General features: G+C 39.5%; 1 protein-coding gene across 1 annotated transcript in view; it reads left to right on the top strand.

Annotated features, from left to right (window-relative positions):
* KLHL8 (kelch like family member 8) overlaps window positions 1-9,925 on the top strand; it is a 51,111-nt gene extending 41,186 nt beyond the window's left edge. Inside the window, exons 9-10 of the mRNA XM_044680273.1 lie at window positions 6,817-7,018; window positions 8,105-9,925. Coding sequence (XP_044536208.1) covers window positions 6,817-7,018; window positions 8,105-8,228 — 326 coding nt within the window. The 3' untranslated portion in view covers window positions 8,229-9,925. The remainder of the gene's footprint in view (window positions 1-6,816; window positions 7,019-8,104) is intronic.
* Window positions 9,926-19,589: the final 9,664 nt, after the last annotated feature.

The following is a 19,589-nucleotide window of genomic DNA, read 5'->3' as shown; positions in this document are numbered from 1 at the left end:
ACACACACACACACACACACACACACACACACACACACACACACAATCACTTGAACCCATTTCCATATTATTCATTTTTGTAAAAGAGCAATCCTTTACAACCAAAACTCCAACTCACCTACCCGTATAAGGAAGTGATAAATCACATATTTTCTTCTGGATTTCTGCTCTCACAATTCTTTCTCTAGATGTAAATAGTGTTCTTTCTCATAAGTCCCTCAGCATTGTTCTGAATCATTGCACTACTACTAGTAGCTAAGTCTATTAAACATCCCACAGTATTTCAGTTACTATGTACAGTGTTCTCTGGTTCTGCTCATTTCACTGTGCTCATGGAGGTCTTTCCAGTTCTTATAAAAATCCATTAATTCATCATTCTTTATAGCATAACAGTATTCCATCACCATCATATACCACAATTTGTTCAGCCATTCCCCAATTAAGGAACACCCCGTCGTTTTCCAGTGAGCTTACATTTTCCTTGAGCTTACATTCATGCAGGGTCTTTTGGAGGGGGAATCAGTCACTCAAGTATACTGTGCTGGCTTTGGGCTGTGAGTACAAACAATAAAACATTCTCAAGCTTATATTTTGATGGGGATGAGAAATACATATATAGTATAAATATTAAGAGAATCAAAAATAGATGCAAAGTGGTTAAATACAAACTTCATGTAAAAAATGGAGTTTAAGCTATGTCTTTTTTTTTTTAAACTCTTATTTCTTTGAATTGATATCAATTCCAAGACAGAAGAGCAAAAGGAACTAGGCAATGAGATTCAGTGATTTTCCCAGAATCACATAGCCAGGAAGTGTCTGAGGCCAGATTTGAATGCAGGACCTTTCATTTCCAAATCTGGCTCTCTATCCACCAAGCTACCTAGTTACCCCTTTAACCTTTGTGTTCAAGGAAGAGGGAACTCTATGAAGCTGAGGTTAAGGACAGGGTGCATTCCAAGGATGCAGGATGGCCAACACAACGGCACATGTACAGAAGTTAAGTGTTATGTGAAGAAGTTTCCTCCGATTGCAAAGTATGGAGCGGGAGTAATGTCTAATGAGTGTGGAAAGATAGCCAAGCTGTATCAGTCTTTCAAAGCCAGACAGAGGAGCTTCTATTTTACCTTAGTGGCAATAGGAAGTCCCTGGAGTTGATTGAGAAGGAGAGTAAAGTGGTCAGATCTATTTGTGAGGAAAACTAATTAAGTTGCAGTGTTTAGGATGTGGCGAGGTGCTTAAAGCAGAGGGGCCTTTGGAGGCTATTGAAATACTTTAGGTGAGGGGGCAGCTGGGTAGCTCAGTGGATTGAGAACCAGGCCTAGAGATGGGAGGTCCTAGGTTCAGATCCGGCCTCAGACACTTCCCAGCTGTGTGACCCTGGGCAAGTCACTTGACCCCTATTGCCTACCCTTACCACTCTTCCACCTATAAGTCAATACACAGAAGTTAAGGGTTTAAAATAAAAAAAAATAAAAAAAGAAATACTTTAGGTGAGAGGCAATAAGGGCCTAAAAACCAAAATGTTATCTTTGTGACTAGGGAGAAGAGATCAGATGCTAGGCATGTTTGAGGGAAGGAGAGTCATTATTTGTCAATAGATTAGATTCATGGGTTGAGAGAAGAGGAAAGTTCAGGATTAATGCTCACGTTTCAGACCTGGGAGATAAGGAAGGATGCTTCTGCTTTTGAGGGGATCAGGGAAGTCCTCATGAGGAAGGTAGCACTTGAAAAGAATTGCCGACTATTCATATTTCAAATCACTACTAATAAGAAATAAGCAAATACAACAATTCCAAAACGCCACATCACATCTATCAAAATGGCCAAATTGACAAAAAGTAGATAAGAAATCTTGTAGAGTCTGTGGGAAGACAAGCGTCCTAATAAATTGTGGGTGGAGGTGTGAATTGGTTCAAACTTTGGGGAATATAGTTGGGAACTAGACTAGACAAAAATCACTTAACTTTTTATATACCCTTTGACCCAGTAAACTCACTCTTGGCCCTCTATGTCCCAAGGAAGTCAAAGGCAAAAAGGCCTAAAAGTCTACATAGAAGCTGGAAATAAAGTAAATCAGTGCCTCTTAGTTGGGGAATGAACTGTGGCATATGTTGTGGCATATGAATTTGGTGGACTATTATTGTAGAGTAAGAAATGATAACTATGAGTAATTCAAGGGAACAAGGGGTGACTTATGAAGTCATACATTGTAAGAGGGAAAATTTAGGGTATTTTATAGATAATATATTTAAAGTGTGGCCGCCAGGAATCAACGATTCAGGTTGATTCCGTAATTAAATCAGACCCAAGTCAGCATCTGGTTGAGGAGTTTATTCACAATCTGGTAGGTAAAAAGTAGGACTAAAGAGAAAGGGAGAGGCTAGTCCAGGCCAAAGGCCTGGACAGAGAGAGGGGGTTAAAGGCTAAATAAATGAAGCTGTAAGCCACAAGGCCAACAGCCGGATAGGCAGAGTTTAGAAGCGGCCCAGTCAGGCCAAGGAAGTCAGCCTAACTTACCCACGTGACAATACAGAGTGTAAGCGTTCTGTGGTCTCAGGAACTCCTTAAGCACCGAGTTCGAAGCTGGAACTGCCTCCACAGGAAGTGAGTAACATACTTAAAGAGATAGTGTCTTTCGTCACTTCCCGTGGGTCCACCTCTAATTCAAATGGACAAATGGCAGTCTCTACATTGATTTGGACTGCCCAAAGGGCAGTCCCTTATTCTTGATTTGTTACTTATTGTCACCTGTGGGTAACTCGTCTCCCCTCCCCACTAAGGAAGGTGAGGGTGACATCATTTCTACGCCTAGGATGGGCAGATTTTTGACTACAAATGGGCTTTAGCTAATTCCATTTACACAATCCCCCCGATGATCATAAAATAAATCAGTAAAATAAGCAAAAGTATGAATAGTGATTTTGATATGGCAAATAAAACATTGGCCTCAGCATTCTGGAAGGAGTAAGGGAGACAGGCGGGGGACCCTGGGGGGAGGTGCTGGTCTGTGGGGCTCACAACTGCTGCCTGAACTAGATTGCCCAGAACCCATCTGAAATTTGTACCAAATTGAATATTTTATATATTACTCAACAAATCTAATGAGAAAGTATAGTGACTTCTTCCACCCTAGAACTACATAGGCAGAAATCCCTAGGCATATAAGCTGCAAGGAAATCAAGGACCATCATAAGCAAACAAATATCCCAACCTGCAAGACTTGGTGTCTAGCGGCAACAACAGTAGGGAATTTCTACCCCTTCCCTACAAAGCTTCCAAGATGGTTGCAAATCCAGAAAAGAGACCTGTAAGTCAGCAGGAATTGCATTAACCAGAGTGGCACTGCAGTGCTCAGAGCTAGATAACCTAGCTGCCTAGAGGATCCAGGAGGGAGAAGTCAGCACGGGGAACTGAAGTGACATAGGCCAAAACTCAGCAGAGCTGCCCACAACATCCCAAAGTGCAGCAGAGGGCAGAACTTGGCCCTGGTTCCCAATAAAGGGACCTAAAGATGAGAGGGATAATCCAAAGAATACATTGACCATTTTGAAAAATTACTGTAGATCTAGAGATGCCTAAAAATCCAGACTAGAAGGAAATAATAACGGACAATTATCATTATTGTTATTATTACTAATTATACTTTAATATAATGATTATTAACACTAATGATTCTATTAGTATTATTAATGCTAACACTAATAAGAATAATTATCATTTATATAGTGGCTACTTTGCAAATATTCCATTTGATCATCCCAATATCTCTGGGAGATAGGTCAGTGCTATTATTATCCTCAGATCACAGTTGAGGCAACTGAGGCAAAGAAAGGTTAAGGAACAAATCCACACAGTCTTAAGCAGGATTTTAACTCATATCTTCCTGACTTTAGGACCAGAGTTTCATCTACTTTGCCTCATTACAAACAAAGACTCCCAAAGAGGGAAACATTCCTAAAAGGATCCTATTGATACAGTAAAGAGATTTTAAAAAAAATAAAACTTCTGAAGGAGAGAATTGGAAAGAGAATACATAGAAAAGAAAGTAGTAAGCGGTAAGAGCTTCTCTGAAATCTAAAATCAAACATATCAATAACTTTGAGAAAACAAAAAACATTAGAAAAAATTGAAGAAAGTATAAGATATGTGATATATAATAACTGGACTGAAAAACAGATCAAAGACAAATTATTTTAAATCATTAGACTCTCTGGAAAAACATGATTTTGTTTTTAAAATGCCCTGATGACACTATTTTAAGAAATATAAATGAAAATTTCCTAGATCTCTTGTTCAGTTATTTCGGTCATATCTGACTTTGTGACTTCATTTAGGGTTTCCATGGCAAAGATGCTGGATTGGCTTACCATTTCCTACTCTGAGCAATGCAATAACCAACTTAGATTCCTGAGGACTAGTCATGAAACATGCCACCACCACCCCAAGTGGAGATTGATACATACATACAAATACACGTGTGTGCATATATGTGTACAAATGTACACTACATGTGTACATGTGTGTGCATCTTTTTAAGTTTGGCCAGTGCAAGAATTTGTTTTGCTTGACTATATTTGTAATAGGAGTTTTGTTTTTCTTTCTCAGTGAAGTGAAAGGAGATGAATAAAAGGTACGTTTTCCTTGTTTGAAAAAAAAATTTTTTTAATTTTAAAATGAAATATAGGAAAGGTAAATAAGTATAACTATGAGTTCAACCCTAAACAGTGCATTCAGTTCTAATAATTCTAGGGAAAGACACCACCAGAGAGTTTTTAAAAAACCTTTCAGTTTTGTTGATTTGTTTCTCTTTATAGAGAAGTCCCTTGTAACAAAGTAAAACTGTTATTTTGCCCAATTATATGCCAAAAAATTTAACAATTTAAGTGAAATAGAAGAATACTTAAAATATATATATATATTGCCTAGACTAACAGCAGAAAATAGAATATTTAAATAAAACTATTTTAGAAAAAAATAATTGAATAGATTGTAAATGAGCTTTCTAAGGAGAAACCCACGAACTACATGAATATGATTATAAAACATTTTTTCATCAAATAAATCAGATTTAAGTAATCAGAGAAATATTAATTGTTCATGGAAGGGCAGTAATTGTCAAAACTATCTGGCACTGGCTTAAGAAAGAGGAAAGTTGATCAGTGAAGCAAAACAGACATACGACATATAGCAAACAGGAGTAAAAGTTTATAGTAACCTTATTTGACAAAAGTAAAGATCCAAACTTTTTGGATAAGAATTCACTATTTGGTAAAAATTGCTGAGAAAATGGGAAAACAGTTTGGCAGAAACTAGCTATAAGTCTATATCTTGTACCAGTTACCAAGGTAAGATCAAATTGAATACAGGACCTAGGGATAAAAGGAGTTAGAAACAAATTAGAACAACAGGGTATATATTGCCTATCAATGAGTAAATAAGAGATAGAAAGAACTGTGAAATGTAAAAATGGATAAATTGAAAAGGTTTTTACAATTAAAACTAATGTAGCCAGGATTAGAAAGAAAGCAGAAAATTTGGGGGAAATTTTCTCTGATAGAAGTCTCTTGCCTAGCCCTTACCACTTTTCTGCCTTAAAACCAATACTGAGTATCCATTCTCAGCAGAAGGTAAGGGTTTTTAAAAAAAGAAAAGAAAAAAGAAAATTCATTCAACATTTTGCTTTTGTAGCACCTCTTTCCCCTTACCTCTGTACTTTAAAAAAAAAATCTATTTTTTCTTCTTCTCATTATTTTTTTTAACACAATATCCATCAAAAATAGGATACATCCACCTTATGAGAAAGGGTTGCTTGGGGCCCCGGGATGGTCAGAAACCTAAGTCCAAAGGAAGCATATATCAAGGAGCAAATACTGAATGTAAGAGCACAAGAGTAGTAGGACTAAACCCTTTAACTTGGGGAAGGAGTGTCTCCACCTGACTTTGCTTCCTTTATTCAGTATGAGTTCAGGAAGTCAAGCTTACCAGAAAAGGGCCCCTAAAATATATGTAAAACAAAACAATTGGAAAAAGAAGGGATATAATCTTTTATCATGTTAACAAGTGAATGGAGCTAGCCAGGCTTTTGTTCTCTAGAATGCATAATCCTGTGAAAGGGAAGAAAGGTATTTACTCGTGGTCACACAGCTAATGAATGTTAGAAGATTCCAGGGTCTTCCCTACTTCGAGTGTTAGTGTTTTTGATTTCAGACTGATACTCAGAAGCTGCTGGCTACTCACTGCATTTAGTCTTCATCTTAATGTTGCAGCCCTGAGAGAGGGAGGGAGGAAACCATTACTTTTTCAAAAGGCTGGGTGTATTCTGTAATCCTCTTTCTAGTTCAGTTTGCATTATTCTGTAATCTATAAGAATGCTAGTTGCCCCTCATTTAACTGGTTTGATATAGGGACACAAGTTTTTCTTTATTTATCTCAATAGTGTTTTAGGGCACTACTACTAGTGGCACAGTGGGTAGAGCTCACAGGGTCTGCAGTGGGGAAGACCTGAGGCCACATTTCCTCCCTCACACACTTATTAGCTATTTGAACTCAGGTAGATCCCCTAACTTACTCTTTGCCTCAGTTTCCTCATCCGTAAAAGGAGGATAATAATAGCATCTGCCTTAGGGTTGCTGTGAGGATGGAGTGAGGCAATAACTGTGATGCCCATAGCTCAGTGCCTAGCACGGAGCAAGCACTCTGTACATTTTAGCCTAATGTTAGCAATTATTAGTGTAACAGCACTGATTGGCTCTAGTCAAAATCAAGCTATAATCATGACCAAGTGCATTAAAACATTTGAATGTTTCTCTTTATTAGGTGGATTTGATGATAATTCTCCTCTCAGCTCAGTTGAACGGTTTGACCCTCGAAACAACAGATGGGAATATGTAGCGGAGCTCACTACTCCTAGGGGTGGTGTGGGCATTGCTACAGTGATGGGCAAAATTTTTGCTGTTGGTGGTCATAATGGCAATGCATACCTAAATACTGTGGAAGCCTTTGATCCATTGGTGAACAGGTAACTTTTATTTTATTTTTTTTTTGTGTGTGTGTGTGTGTGTGTATAATCTGAAATTTTAAGGATTTTATTTTTTGTTTTAATCATTCTTTCTAACCCATTCAAACAATTTCATCTTTCACTAGTTTAACAGGTATTTTTTGAATGTGTAGAAGTCTGGCCCCTACAAAAAGTTCTCATGTGAGTTTTAAGCACCTAGAAGGGAAGCCAAGAACTCTGGGAGACTATGGGAGAAGGGTTTAAAGATTAAAGGAGGAAAGAAATAGGTTAGACAAACACACCAGAGAGATTTATCAGACTGCACTGATTTATTATAGGTTTCCAGGATTGGGGGGGGGGGTGCCAATCAAACAAGGAAAACAACAGAAGTATTAACATAATATTAATGTCCAATTACAAGATGAAAGGAATGACTAACAATACAGTTGTACAGCCAGGTGGTACATTTTTTGCAAATGTATCCTAACTAAGGAAAAACTTTTATCTATCTGGAATCTTGGCTTATCCCTATTCAGATGGAAAGTCAGGCCTTTCCAGTTTCCAAAAGAACCTTTCAATTTGTCTGCCATTCACTGCAGCTTTTCACAATAATTGAGGCTTAATTTTTGAGTTCAACAAAATTTTGAGTCTAATCCAACTTAAGGATTCAGAAATCAATCATGTGAAATGTTAGAAATATATCCCTAAGTCTGGTCCATGAACACTTTGCTCATTAGAGTCAGGTTTTGAATATGTCTTCATGATTTGTTATAACTAAAATCCTTCAGAATTCCTGTTAAGTTAACCCCAACTAGGGATAGAAAAGAACAGAAGTTAGAAGTATCGGAGCTCCTTATGGATCAAAAACAACCACTCAAAAAGGCTTCTTTCTATGGTGTGATGGAAAAGAACACTATTTGGGGTTGTTGACTTAGCTAGTTCTCACTTTTTGAGGCCTTTGGAAAGTTACCATTTCTTTTAGACCTGAGTTTTTTCATCTCTGAAATGAAGGTGTTGAATGACATGATTTCTGTAATCAAATCATTCTTACTTTAGAGTGGGGTAAATGAGGCTTGTTAAGATAATATTTCTTTTTTACATCTCCAGGTGGGAGCTTGTAGGATCAGTGTCTCATTGCAGGGCTGGAGCAGGTGTCGCTGTGTGTTCCTGTTTAAGTTCTCAAATCCGTGATGTGGGCCAAGGATCCAGTAATGTGGTTGACTGTATGTGACTTGAATGCCAGCCACCAACAATTCTATCCTTCCCCAAAGTAAAGACAGCTAGAGTTTTGGTGTGATCTCGTCTTTGAATAGGCTACAACTACAGCTACCTGCTTCTTTAAATATTAACTGGATGATGGTGCTCTGAATAAATGCATCTTCACATGTGCTCCAGGAGGGATCTTCACGACTAGGCTGAATGCTGACACTGTCATTTTTACAAAACTGTGAGCAATATTGCGGTATTGTTCCAACTTTAAGTTTCCAGAAGAGAAATGATTTTAAAATAAGTGCCAAAATGCCTGAGATTCTTGTTTTTAATCTGAGTAATTTTTTAAGTTATATCAGAGTAATTTGCAGCCATTTCTTTTTCAAAGTTAGAGAATGGATTTATTCCCCTGACTTTTCAGTCTGTAAAGAGAAAGTTGGAATACTTTCAGTAGTGATTTTTTTTGTCAATGAAGGATATTTCCACTTTATACTAATAAAGTTCTACTTTACTTTTTTTTACTGGATGGTTTTAATCTCCCAAATGTTTACAAACGTAAAACATTTTTGCACTATTCTGAGTGCACTAGACTGCATTTAAAGAATGCTTATTTGTAGCAATGTTGTGTAAAGCTCAGTCATACTAAGCTAAAGATTTTGCTCTTCTGATTTTAAAATTTGACTGTTTAATGGATTTATTTTATAGTAAATAAAAAGGGGCTCATTCATTGTAAGGAGAACATTTGTCTTATTTGATATTACATCCTGTTGAAATTCTTAGGGATAAGTTCAGGCTATCATGAAACCAATATAAGACAAATGTTAATAAATGTAAAGAGCTTAACCATTTTCCTGCCAGTTATATTTCATGCTCTTGTGCTCTAGGATAAAGAGCTGGCCTAGAACATGAGCCTAAATATTATGTCTAATAACTTAACAGCTGTTCATAAAAATAACCTGAATTATAAGATGGCTTCACCATTAAATAATATGTATTTATTTGTTCATAAATATTTATTTAAAGATTCTATTTTCTATCTTCAGGTTAATAAAATTTAGATTCTAAGTGGCTGAGGGGAAAGACCCCACTTTTACTTAAGCATAGAGGCTTCCCCACATATTCTTATGAGGAATGTTTCCAACTTTCCTCATTCAACTTAAAGTGGAAGCTTCAGCATTTCATTGCAATAGAACACCAAAGAGCACCATTTTCAGTGGCATATGGTAAAGGTTTTTTCTCCCAAAGGACATAGATGCAAGGGATTTCTAGTTTTGCTTTGCCATGGAGAAATGACTCTCAATGCTTCTCAGTGTAGCAAGTTTTGAGGAGTATCAGGGACCCCATAGCCATGGAAGAGGAAAGCTAGATTTGGGGCAAGTCTCTGCTCGCCCGTGCACCGTGACAGCAGTACTCAGGAAAACTTTTCAGAAGGCATTCACAGGCAGGCCCTGAACGCATGTTGGCAGGGTCCCACCACAGGCCGCCTGGCTTACCAGAATTGATCTACACACGCTGTTGCGAGGGCATTGTTGGAAGTAGATTGTCACCCAGCAGTCTTCATCTCCCTTCAGATACTCATTTGTTATGTATTCTGCGGCCTGGTACTCTTTTTTTTTTTTTTTATCAGATGCCCTGCTAACCACCTGTCATAACTAATTGTCTTTGTGTGCATGTGCAAATTTTTATTAAACCTTGATTTTAAATGGTTCTTTCCTTGGATGTCTGTGCTGGCTTTATTTGTTGTGTGTACAGAGGATGGAGTCTAGCCATTGTTATGAACAGTAACTTGTGGGTTTTTAACTGAGTTATCTAGAAGAGATCTAGTCTTTTTCTCCAAGTTTTGATACTTTCACCACAGCTCTTTGCTATAAAATGTCTGTGAAGAGAACAAAGAATGTGACTATTCTCAGCAGTGTGTGCCAAAGATCAGAAGATGACCTAATAGAATTATCAGTAAGACCCAAAATGAGGTTACGGTGAAAAAGAGGCCAGGAGCACGGGGGTTCACTTTCCTTTAGATGTAAAGAAGTCTATCCTGCAGTCCCGCTGTGAAGCAAGATCTTGATATTGGAGAGCTGGAAGAGCATCTTTAAGCAGCGGCTTCCCCAGGAGGCCAGATTGAAGAGGGCCTGGGAAAGCATGGAGGGGTGGAAGGAGGAGGATGAAGAAAGGAATCGGGCAATGCGAGGCAGAGGGAAAGGTTGGGATGAGATGAGGGTGTTTCAGAGTCTATGAACATGGAAGGTGATGATGGCAAGGTTAGGGTTCCGAGCGGCTGTGTAGGTGCAATAGTGGGGAGCTCAGAGCAAAAAAGGAACCTGAAGCCTCAATATGTACATTGAAGACCTCTAGTAGAAAGAGTCACTGAAGGAGGAAAGACTGAATCAGGCACCATCCAGGAGGTAGAGAAATATAGCGATCCCTATATGAATGAGTCAAATTATTCCTTATACCGTTTATCACTGGTTTTCTTTTCTTTTTTTTAAACCCTTATCTGTAGATTTCTTCTATGTCTGTATGGGTTCTAAGGCAGAAGAGCAGAAAAGGCTGGACCATGGACTTGCCCAGGGTCACACAGCTAGGAAGTGTCTGGGGCGGGATTCGTCTCCCTGTCTTCCTGTGTCAGATGCGCTGAGCTGCCCTTCTATACTGGTTTTCAGTGATCTCTATCCCCAGAATACATCAGCATTCTCACCTTCTAGTTCTTTTAGTCAGACATCTATGAAGCCCCTACCATATGCCAGAAATTGTGCCAAGCTCTTGTGATCCAGAGAGGAAAAGAGCTCCAACATGCAAAGATCACTTTTGTAACTTGGGAAAGCGGATACCCAGATCCATTATACACTTTGTCACCACAGTTTCAGTCGGATATTTCATCACTGTTTGTACAAATCAAACCCACCCTCTGAGTGACATCCCTGAGGATAATCGAGGGTCCTTTGCACCCTAACAAAGAAACGCTGGACCCTCTCCCTCATGGCTTTCATTTATTTCTACCATTAGCTCAAACCAAATTTCAGGGTTTCTGAACCAAAAGGACTAGTTCATTTGATACAGAGCTCTTCGTCTCAATCCTAGAAATTTCCTTGAGATAATCTGACAGCTCAGGAATAACTTCTTACAAGATGTCCCTTATTAGAGCCAACACTATAACTTCGAGTTGCTCATTGAAATGGCTGCCTCAAAGATGCGACCCCTCACCTCCTAGAGCTGTTCCCATCTTTTCCGCCTTCTCTCTGGCCAGACAGCCTGGATCCACTATGCTTGTGCTTTTTATGCCTTTGATTTCTCCCTCCCGGTGCCCGGAGTGGACTCCTCTCCTCTGGGTCAATTATTCAATTATTTCCTGTAGAGTCTAGATCAAACTTAGAGCCTCCCCCAAAGTGATCCATCCCTCTGTTCTCCATCTGTTGTCTCCCAGTTCCCCGCCTTCCTGCACCCCCGTATATTGTCAGCTCCTGGAGAACAGGGTCTGGGGGGAGCCATTCCTCTCTCCTCATCGTTTCCCCCAAGGTCTGAACATTGGTTAAGAAAAATGCTTAAGGGCAAATGCAGGGTTCTCAGAGTTTGTCTGCCCTCCCTGGAAAAGCATTGAGTCTAAGCATCTATTCGCCATAGCTCAGAGCACACCCATTCTGGTTAAATTGGAAAGTACAGAAATGAATAGTCTTCCTCAAAATACAAGAGCTATCTAACTAAGAGCAAGCATTAGCTGTAATAGGAATAAGCTAAGAACTCTTTTCAGTAAGATTTAGGTGAGGCAAGCATATCCTTTATCACCATTATTATTCAATATTATACTAGATCTTTGAATACTCCCCATCAATGAGGGGACAACCCCTTTGGGGAACAGGCCCAATATATTGGTCAACATTAATACTGATCACTGACAAGTCGCCACCATCAGATGGGTAAGTTGGAGAACCCTCACCCCACTGTAGCACTGCACAGACCAGCCCTTACAGCCATCATCCAGTGTAGCAGAACCTATGGAAAGGGGCCAGTGACCTCCTCCACCAATTGGTACTTAATGGCAGGTAAGCCAAGTTAGCTAACATGGTAAAGCAGCTTGAGAGGGAGACAGAAGAGAGCAAAGATCAGGTGAGTGAAGCCAGTTGCCACCACTTTTATTATTCTCCTCACTCAGATTCCAGTAGAGATTCCTCAAGATCCTGAGGCCTAGATCTCTGGAAACAGCACCGCCACCCAGACCACTGGCCAAATTTCTAGCTTACCCCTTGTTTACTATTATCCAGAGTAATAATCCTTGGGAATCCTTGCCACCTGTCAAACTGCTTTTGCAACTATAACTACCACTACTGAAGATTCAGAAAAGCAAGTTCTCACTACTAGAGTCCTTGACACTGTCAAATGGTTTAACATAAGGAAGGAATGTGATTTTTCCATGGAAATCACATTAAAGAAGATGCATTACCATCTTTTTTACTCCTGTACCATAAGGAACATGGATCTTGCAGCTAAAACCTCTGATATGGGGGTGGAGCCAAGATGGCAACTTGATGGTAGCAAAAGCCAAAACTAATCTGACTGTACTTCCAAACCAATCTTTAAAAAGCACCTCAAAACTATAGGACTCAAAAACTAATAGCAAGAAGGGGTGAGGGAGCTTTCTTGCTGAATAGCATTGAAAGGTAGAGTTGATTTTCGTGGGATAAGGGAGAACTGGAAGCAAAAGTACACACACCACACCCCTAGTGGCCTTGCTAGGTTTTGTGCATAGGCCAACTTTGGGATCCCAGGACAGGGCAACACCAGCAAAAGAGCACCTCAGATTCATTCCCTTGAATGCCAGGCCCTGGCACCAGCCCACAGTGAGGCCCAGAAGTCCATAGCACTGGACCCTTTCAAGCCTCCACTACTGCACTAAAGACCTAGCTCCAGGCCAAAACCCAGTCAACCAGCAGAGGAGACAGAAACAGCAAGCAGCTTTCAGAATTCCTGTGGGGGTGGGGGGCAGGAGCAGAGAAAAGACTAGGGAAATGAGCAACAGCAGAAAAAAAAACACTTAACCCTTGGAAATTTCTATAAGGACAAAGAACAAAGCATAGAACCAACAGGAGATAGTGAGATCTAAGTAATCACATACAAAACTTCCAAAAAAAAAAAATGGGAATTGGTCTTAACCTCTGGAAGAACTTAAAAAGGAATTCAAAAATCAGACAGTTCAAAGAAAAAATGGGGAAAAGAAATGAAAGTAATGCAAAAAGAACATAAGATTGAAAAGCAAAATTAGTCAACTGGGAAAAGAGGCATAAAAATCCCAAGAAGAAAAAAATACCATGAAAAGTAAAATGAACCAAATGGAAAAGAAGGACCAAAAGGTCATGAAAGAAATTCAGGCTTTAAAAAATAGAATTGGACAAATAGAAGCTAATGACTTCATGAGACATCAAGAAACAATAATCAAAAGAATGAAAAATTGAAGAAAATATGAAATATCCCGTTAAAAAAACAACTGACCTGGAAAATAGATCCAGAAGACAACTTAAAAATTATTGGACTAGGGGACAGCTGGGTAGCTCAGTGGATTGAGAGTGTAATGCAGGATTTATGCGCCAGGCCTAGAGATTGGAGTTCCTAGGTTTGAATCTAGTCTCAGACACTTCCTAGCTGTGTGACCCTAGGCAAGTCACTTAATCCCCATTGAGTGCCCTTACCACTCTTCTGCCTTGGAACCAACACACAGTAAGCTAATACACAAGATGGAAAGTAAGGGTTTTAAAAAAATTATTGGGCTATCTGAAAGCCATGTTTAAAACCTCTGATATGTTGTCTCCCTAATTAGAATTGTATAATTAATTTCTGTACCCTAGAACTCCAATTCCCAGCATCCCATGTTCCTTCTCACATTACATGCTGACATAGGCAGGATATAAGTTTGGTGTAGCTCCACCTCTCTCTCTCTCTCTCTCTCTCTCTCTCTCTCTCTCTCTCTCTCTCTCTCTCTCTCTGTGATAGTGTGCTGTGGAGGTGAGGTGAGAGGCAAGAGAACTTGTTCACTGGGTTTTAATTTTCTTAGATAATTAGTTTTTTTACTTCTATTTCATTTTTATTTCTTCTACTTCAAGCGATTATTAACAAACTCTATAAAATATAATTCTTGGAGTGTTGGTTATTAATTTAAGTCTTACATTTATGGCAACCAGAAGTATGGAATTTAGGACCCTTACTAAGTGAGTAGATTGTGAGTAGATTAGTTTGAAAAAACCATGTTTCTCTCCTGCTGTGGCCTTTTTGACCCCCTCTCCCCATCCAGGGAACTCCACCTACTGCTGCCGCTCCTGCCTCTATTGCTAACTGCCTGGGGGGGGTCCTTGCCAAGCTCCAGCTGCTCCTGCCACTGTTGATGCCTCCCACGTTTGACCAGACACTAGCCTGAGAGTCTGAGAGTCCTTTCTGAGCCTGCCACTGCCCTTTTTGCCACTTCTTTTGAGCACACTGGACAGGGGTCCTTGCAAGCTACTTTCCACAGGGCTGGTAAAGTATAAACCCCACTTTCCCTTATATTGCTAACAGCTGGATAGCCATTGTTCACTGCAACCTGGTAAGCCATGTGTGTGTGTGTGTGTGTGTGTGTGTGTGTGTGTGTGTGTGTGTGTGTTTGTTTAGCAACAATTAGCCTCTAACCGTCCTGACTCCTTTAACCTGGGGAAGCTACCCTACCCTCCCCACACCCCCCACACAAGATAACATTTCGCAGCCCAGAATCCCAGAGTGGTGGAGGAAGTTAATAATATCAGCTCATTTGTTGTTATTTTTGTTATTAGATGGTATTAATCTTTGGGCTAAATTGAGAAAGTTTAGTCTTATCTAACTCCTAGAAGTTTGCTCTCTCCTTAAGGCCTTGCCTAAACCCCCATGTGGGTCTCAAGCATGGTAGCTGCTTAAACCCTTTTTGCTCAGCTGAGCGGCTCTGAGGAGTTTTTACTTTCGCTGTGCCTAAATTGAAAGCTTTTGTTTTCCCTCACCAACTTAGCTTTGGGTTAAAGCCTTTGGGCTGCCCTCCATTCAAAGGCTGATTGGGGCATGTCTCCATCTACTAGCCTTGTGAAGTCTTTACTCCTAGCCAGTACATGCTAGGCAAGTGCCACCTACTAAAAGGAAAATTTGTACCAATTTAATAAGTAGAATTGCAAGCATGGCCCAATTTCATGCCTATCTCAAATAGCTCCCATTCTGGGAGAGCATTACAGAGCTTGCACAGCTCAAAGTTTTGAGGTGTCTTTTCTTACTACCATTCCTGGGTACACTTGTCCTTGTGATTAGCTTGAGTAATCCTGAGATTCAGGGGGGAGATTCATCTCCTTACCCCTCCTTACCATTTTGGTCTGCCCAGTCTCTACAACACATCCAATATGGGGTTTGTCCACACTATGTCCAGTGTGGGTTCGGGGAACCCCAGAGATGAGACCAAAGGAATCTAGATGGATGATGATCCTGGGGTGGGGAAGGAACGTTAAAGAGTCTGGAGGTAAATTTTTAGCTTTTCAGATTCCATTGCTAACTTTTAGTTTGTTCCCCTCCAATTAGTAAAAAAAAATCTCTGTAATGCAGCTATTAGAATGGGAGAAAAGGACTCTGGAATTCAGTGCCTGTATACTGTCACATATATTGCATTTATTGATTGTTTTAAAATTTAATTTTGTTTTTAAGTTTATATATTAATCTTATTTTTACTATTCTGTTTTGTCATTTTAAGCTACTGTGTTTAGACCATATGTTCTGTTACATTGTCTTTATTTGTACCTCCCCTATGACTGGATTGGAGAAAATACCATTGTAACAAAAGTCCAAAAACAACTTGTGCAAACACTTTTTCATGGCAAAACCATAGGTCCTTTATGGATGCTGGGTTTGTTACCAGATACATCAAGGTCACATGTTGCCCAAATGGACTTTTGTTCCTTTTTGCTTTTGTTAATGTAGATGATGATGGATGGACTCCATCAAACTGGTTACAACCTGTATACAGCCAGTGAGAATTTAAATTGATTTTAAGGGGTCTTCATAAGTGATTTTTTTAGATATCTAGGAGCAACACTACCACTGATTGATCATTTGCCTACCTTTGAGTTGTTTTGTAACAAAAAGTAAGGGTCCATTTAGTAGCTGAAGTGAAGTGCAATGTCGCTATGTATTCCCCACCCCTGCATTTATAAAAATGTAATGGATGAGACATCAGAAGTGATTTTCATTATTGTATTCCTCCCTTCCACATTGCAATGGATGGGACATATAAAGACATGCCTTTTATGGCTGTTACAATCTCATGCCAGAGGGAGGGTCTCCCAAGGGGCTTCATTACCTTGTGATGGGTTATAATCTCACCTGGGAGTGGGGAGGATTTCCCAAGGGGTTTGGTTATCCCTGAATGGGTTTTTTTAAAAACTATATTTGTAGGGGCAGCTGGGTAGCTCAGTGGAGTGAGAGTCAGGCCTAGAGACAGGAGGTCCTAGGTTCAAACCCGACCTCAGCCACTTCCCAGCTGTGTGACCCTGGGCAAGTCACTTGACCCCCATTGCCCACCCTTACCAATCTTCCACTTATGAGAAAATACACCGAAGTACAAGGGTTAAAATATATATATTTGTAACTCTTCAGCCCTTCTACCAGAATGATTTAGATTCTTGGTGACATTTTTGACCCAAAAAGGTTTTCATCAGCATTACTTAAGTTGGTGTTTTTTTGGACTCCTCTGCCAAGTTTTGGAATGATGGTGATGCTTTGTTAAAAATATCTCAGCCAAGGTTGAAAGATTGGCTAGATCACACAGCAAGTGGCTATAGAGACTCATATGAATCGCAATGATAGCAGGTTGGTTTGCCATTGTCATTAAATGGGCTCTTGTGATTTTGGTGTTTTGATACTTCTTTAAATGTGCATTACCTGTTATACTACTGTTTTATAAAGCTGTTACTTGGTGAAAATCATTTGCACTCACTCTGTGGATTATGGCCAAGTTAAAAAGGAAATAGATCGCATTTTTGGGTGAGAAACGTTTGTATTCTGCCTCTCCTTGGGTAACACAATGTGTCACTGATTGCGAACTATATATTTTTAATTTTTTAAAAAATTTGTTTTTCTTTGTATGTGCAAGAGTATTTGAGTTTTCTTTTTTCTCATATTTTGTACTTAAAGCACTTTTTACCACTATTAATGTTTTTTTTTGATTTTGCATTAATATAAGTTTACAATACCCATTAGCCCTAATATCAATGCATACCCAAAAGCTTTAGACTATGAAAACCTGCCATTGATTATTAAATATTATGGGACTTTGATTAAAGATTCTGTCTGATTCCAGGGGAAGGGATCACAAAAAAGCCATTATACAGTACCAAGAAGCACCAACCAGTCCTGATGGGATTAATGAGAATCTATGCCAAAACAGAGGACTTGTTTGGGGGTTCAAGGAAGCCGCTATTTGACAACATCAATTGCAAGGTTTATCTGTGCCAGGTTCAGACAAAGTACCTAGGCTTAGCTATAATTCTGGCTCCCATATCCCTGAGAGCTAAAGTAAAATCAGACCAGGGAATATTTCCCATTTGCTGCTAAAATCTAGTCCTTTTTCTGTCTTTCATAGTGTGGCAATTTTCTGTATTCCTGGCTGTTGATTGGATAAGTGGATATTGGTGCTACAGGTTTGAGAGACATAAATCACTTTATTGGGACCTAATTCTAGGACCTACTATGGGCTTATTCTTGCTTACTCAAAATTTTCATATACTATTTAATTTTGATTTCTTTCTTCTATGTATTTTTTTTATGTTTTGGACTTTCTTTAAACAATTGATTCACATACCTCATAACTCAGCCATGTATCTAAGGGTAATCCATGTGTTGGTCAACACGCTCCTTAAGGGGGATTGTATAATTGTCATCTAATTATATTTTCTTGCTTGAGAGTAATTTTAGGATAAGAAACTTGCTACCTCCCCAAATCCAGAAAGTGAACTGTTTGGAGAAGGTGCCACGGAGATGCCTGTAGAAACCTCACACTGCACCAAAAGATCCAGAATGAACTTTGGGATGTAGTGAAATTGAGCTTGTGTGTGTGTGTGGGGGGGGTTGAATGCATTTATTTTGTATATACTCTTATGCCAAAGGGAACTGCCCCCTAATGGGGTTTTTGTCAATGTACCTATCAATCATTGGTTTTGTTCTCTTTCTATTTCCCTTTTATCCCCAAATTTTTGCAATTTCCCCATAGAAAGTGCAATATTGCATTTACCTCTAGTTATAGATCTTTAAATGTATAAACTGATTATGTTAAATGATCCATTGGGGAGACGTCTCCCAAAGGACCACAGAGGGAATTTGTGAAGATAGGATTGACTATTTTTAAATTTAATCAACCAAAAGCAGACACTCCTACTTAATGTTAACTAGGGGAGGTTGACAAGCCACTTACTAAAGCGATTTACACCTCTGGAAGAAACTGACTGCCCCCTGGGCAGTGTTAAGCAAATTTAAAGACTGCAAATAGTCCCCTCAAAGTGGAGGAAGGGAAAGGAAGTGATGTAAAAAAAGGTCTTTAAAAGGGCCTAGACTTCCTGTCAGGAGGTCTTTGAGCTCTTGAAGGATCTTGGACTGGGACTGCAATGTGGATCTACAACCTGCGTGAGTGAAAAAGCTGACTCCTTTTCTGGCTTCTGGAGGGATATTTTCCAGAGAGGCCTCCCCTTCTGGGAGAAGGCCTCATGGGGACTGGAGCAAATATTTAGTGTGTTAGGTTAGATATCTTACTCTACCCTCTTATACATTTCTCTACTGTCATTCTTTCCCTCTTTTTATAAATAAAGCTGCTAAGTCATTTTGACTTGAGCTGTATTATTTTTAAATCGTAGTCCACCTATAAAGTTAATCCCTACAGTCTCCTACCCTCGTTTATTTCACTGTAGGCTTACCATCCAGGGATAGAGGTTAGAACTAAGTCCACAGTTCTCTTCTTGGGCTCAGAGCCACACAGCTATTTCTGGAACTTATTCTTTTTTCCCTCATACAAATAGGGTCTTGGTTCTGACACAACTGCTCTTCTCCTAATAGGAACTGTGACCCAGAATTAAGTATTGGGCAATGGAGCTGCCAGATGGCACCAGTTCCTATGCCAAATGCTAGTACAGGGGTCCCTTCCGATCTTTCTGCCAATGTTCATTCTTCCTGCCATCCTTGGGCATTGGCTTGTTCCCTGTTGCTGCTGCTGCCACAGGCTAATGCATTGGCACTTCTATCTCCTGTAGCTTTCCACTCCAATATGCACAGAACTATCTTTTTAAGTTGCACTCAATTGGAAAAATGACTCATTGTGACTTTTGTTCCTGACTTTACCTATCAGAATTAGGTCCAGTGTGCTTTCTGG

Source organism: Gracilinanus agilis, chromosome 6 (genome assembly GCF_016433145.1).
Source record: "Gracilinanus agilis isolate LMUSP501 chromosome 6, AgileGrace, whole genome shotgun sequence".
Lineage (NCBI taxonomy): Eukaryota > Metazoa > Chordata > Mammalia > Didelphimorphia > Didelphidae > Gracilinanus > Gracilinanus agilis.
The sequence above is the reverse complement of the archived record's forward strand: the minus strand, read 5'-3'. Positions and strand labels throughout refer to the sequence as shown.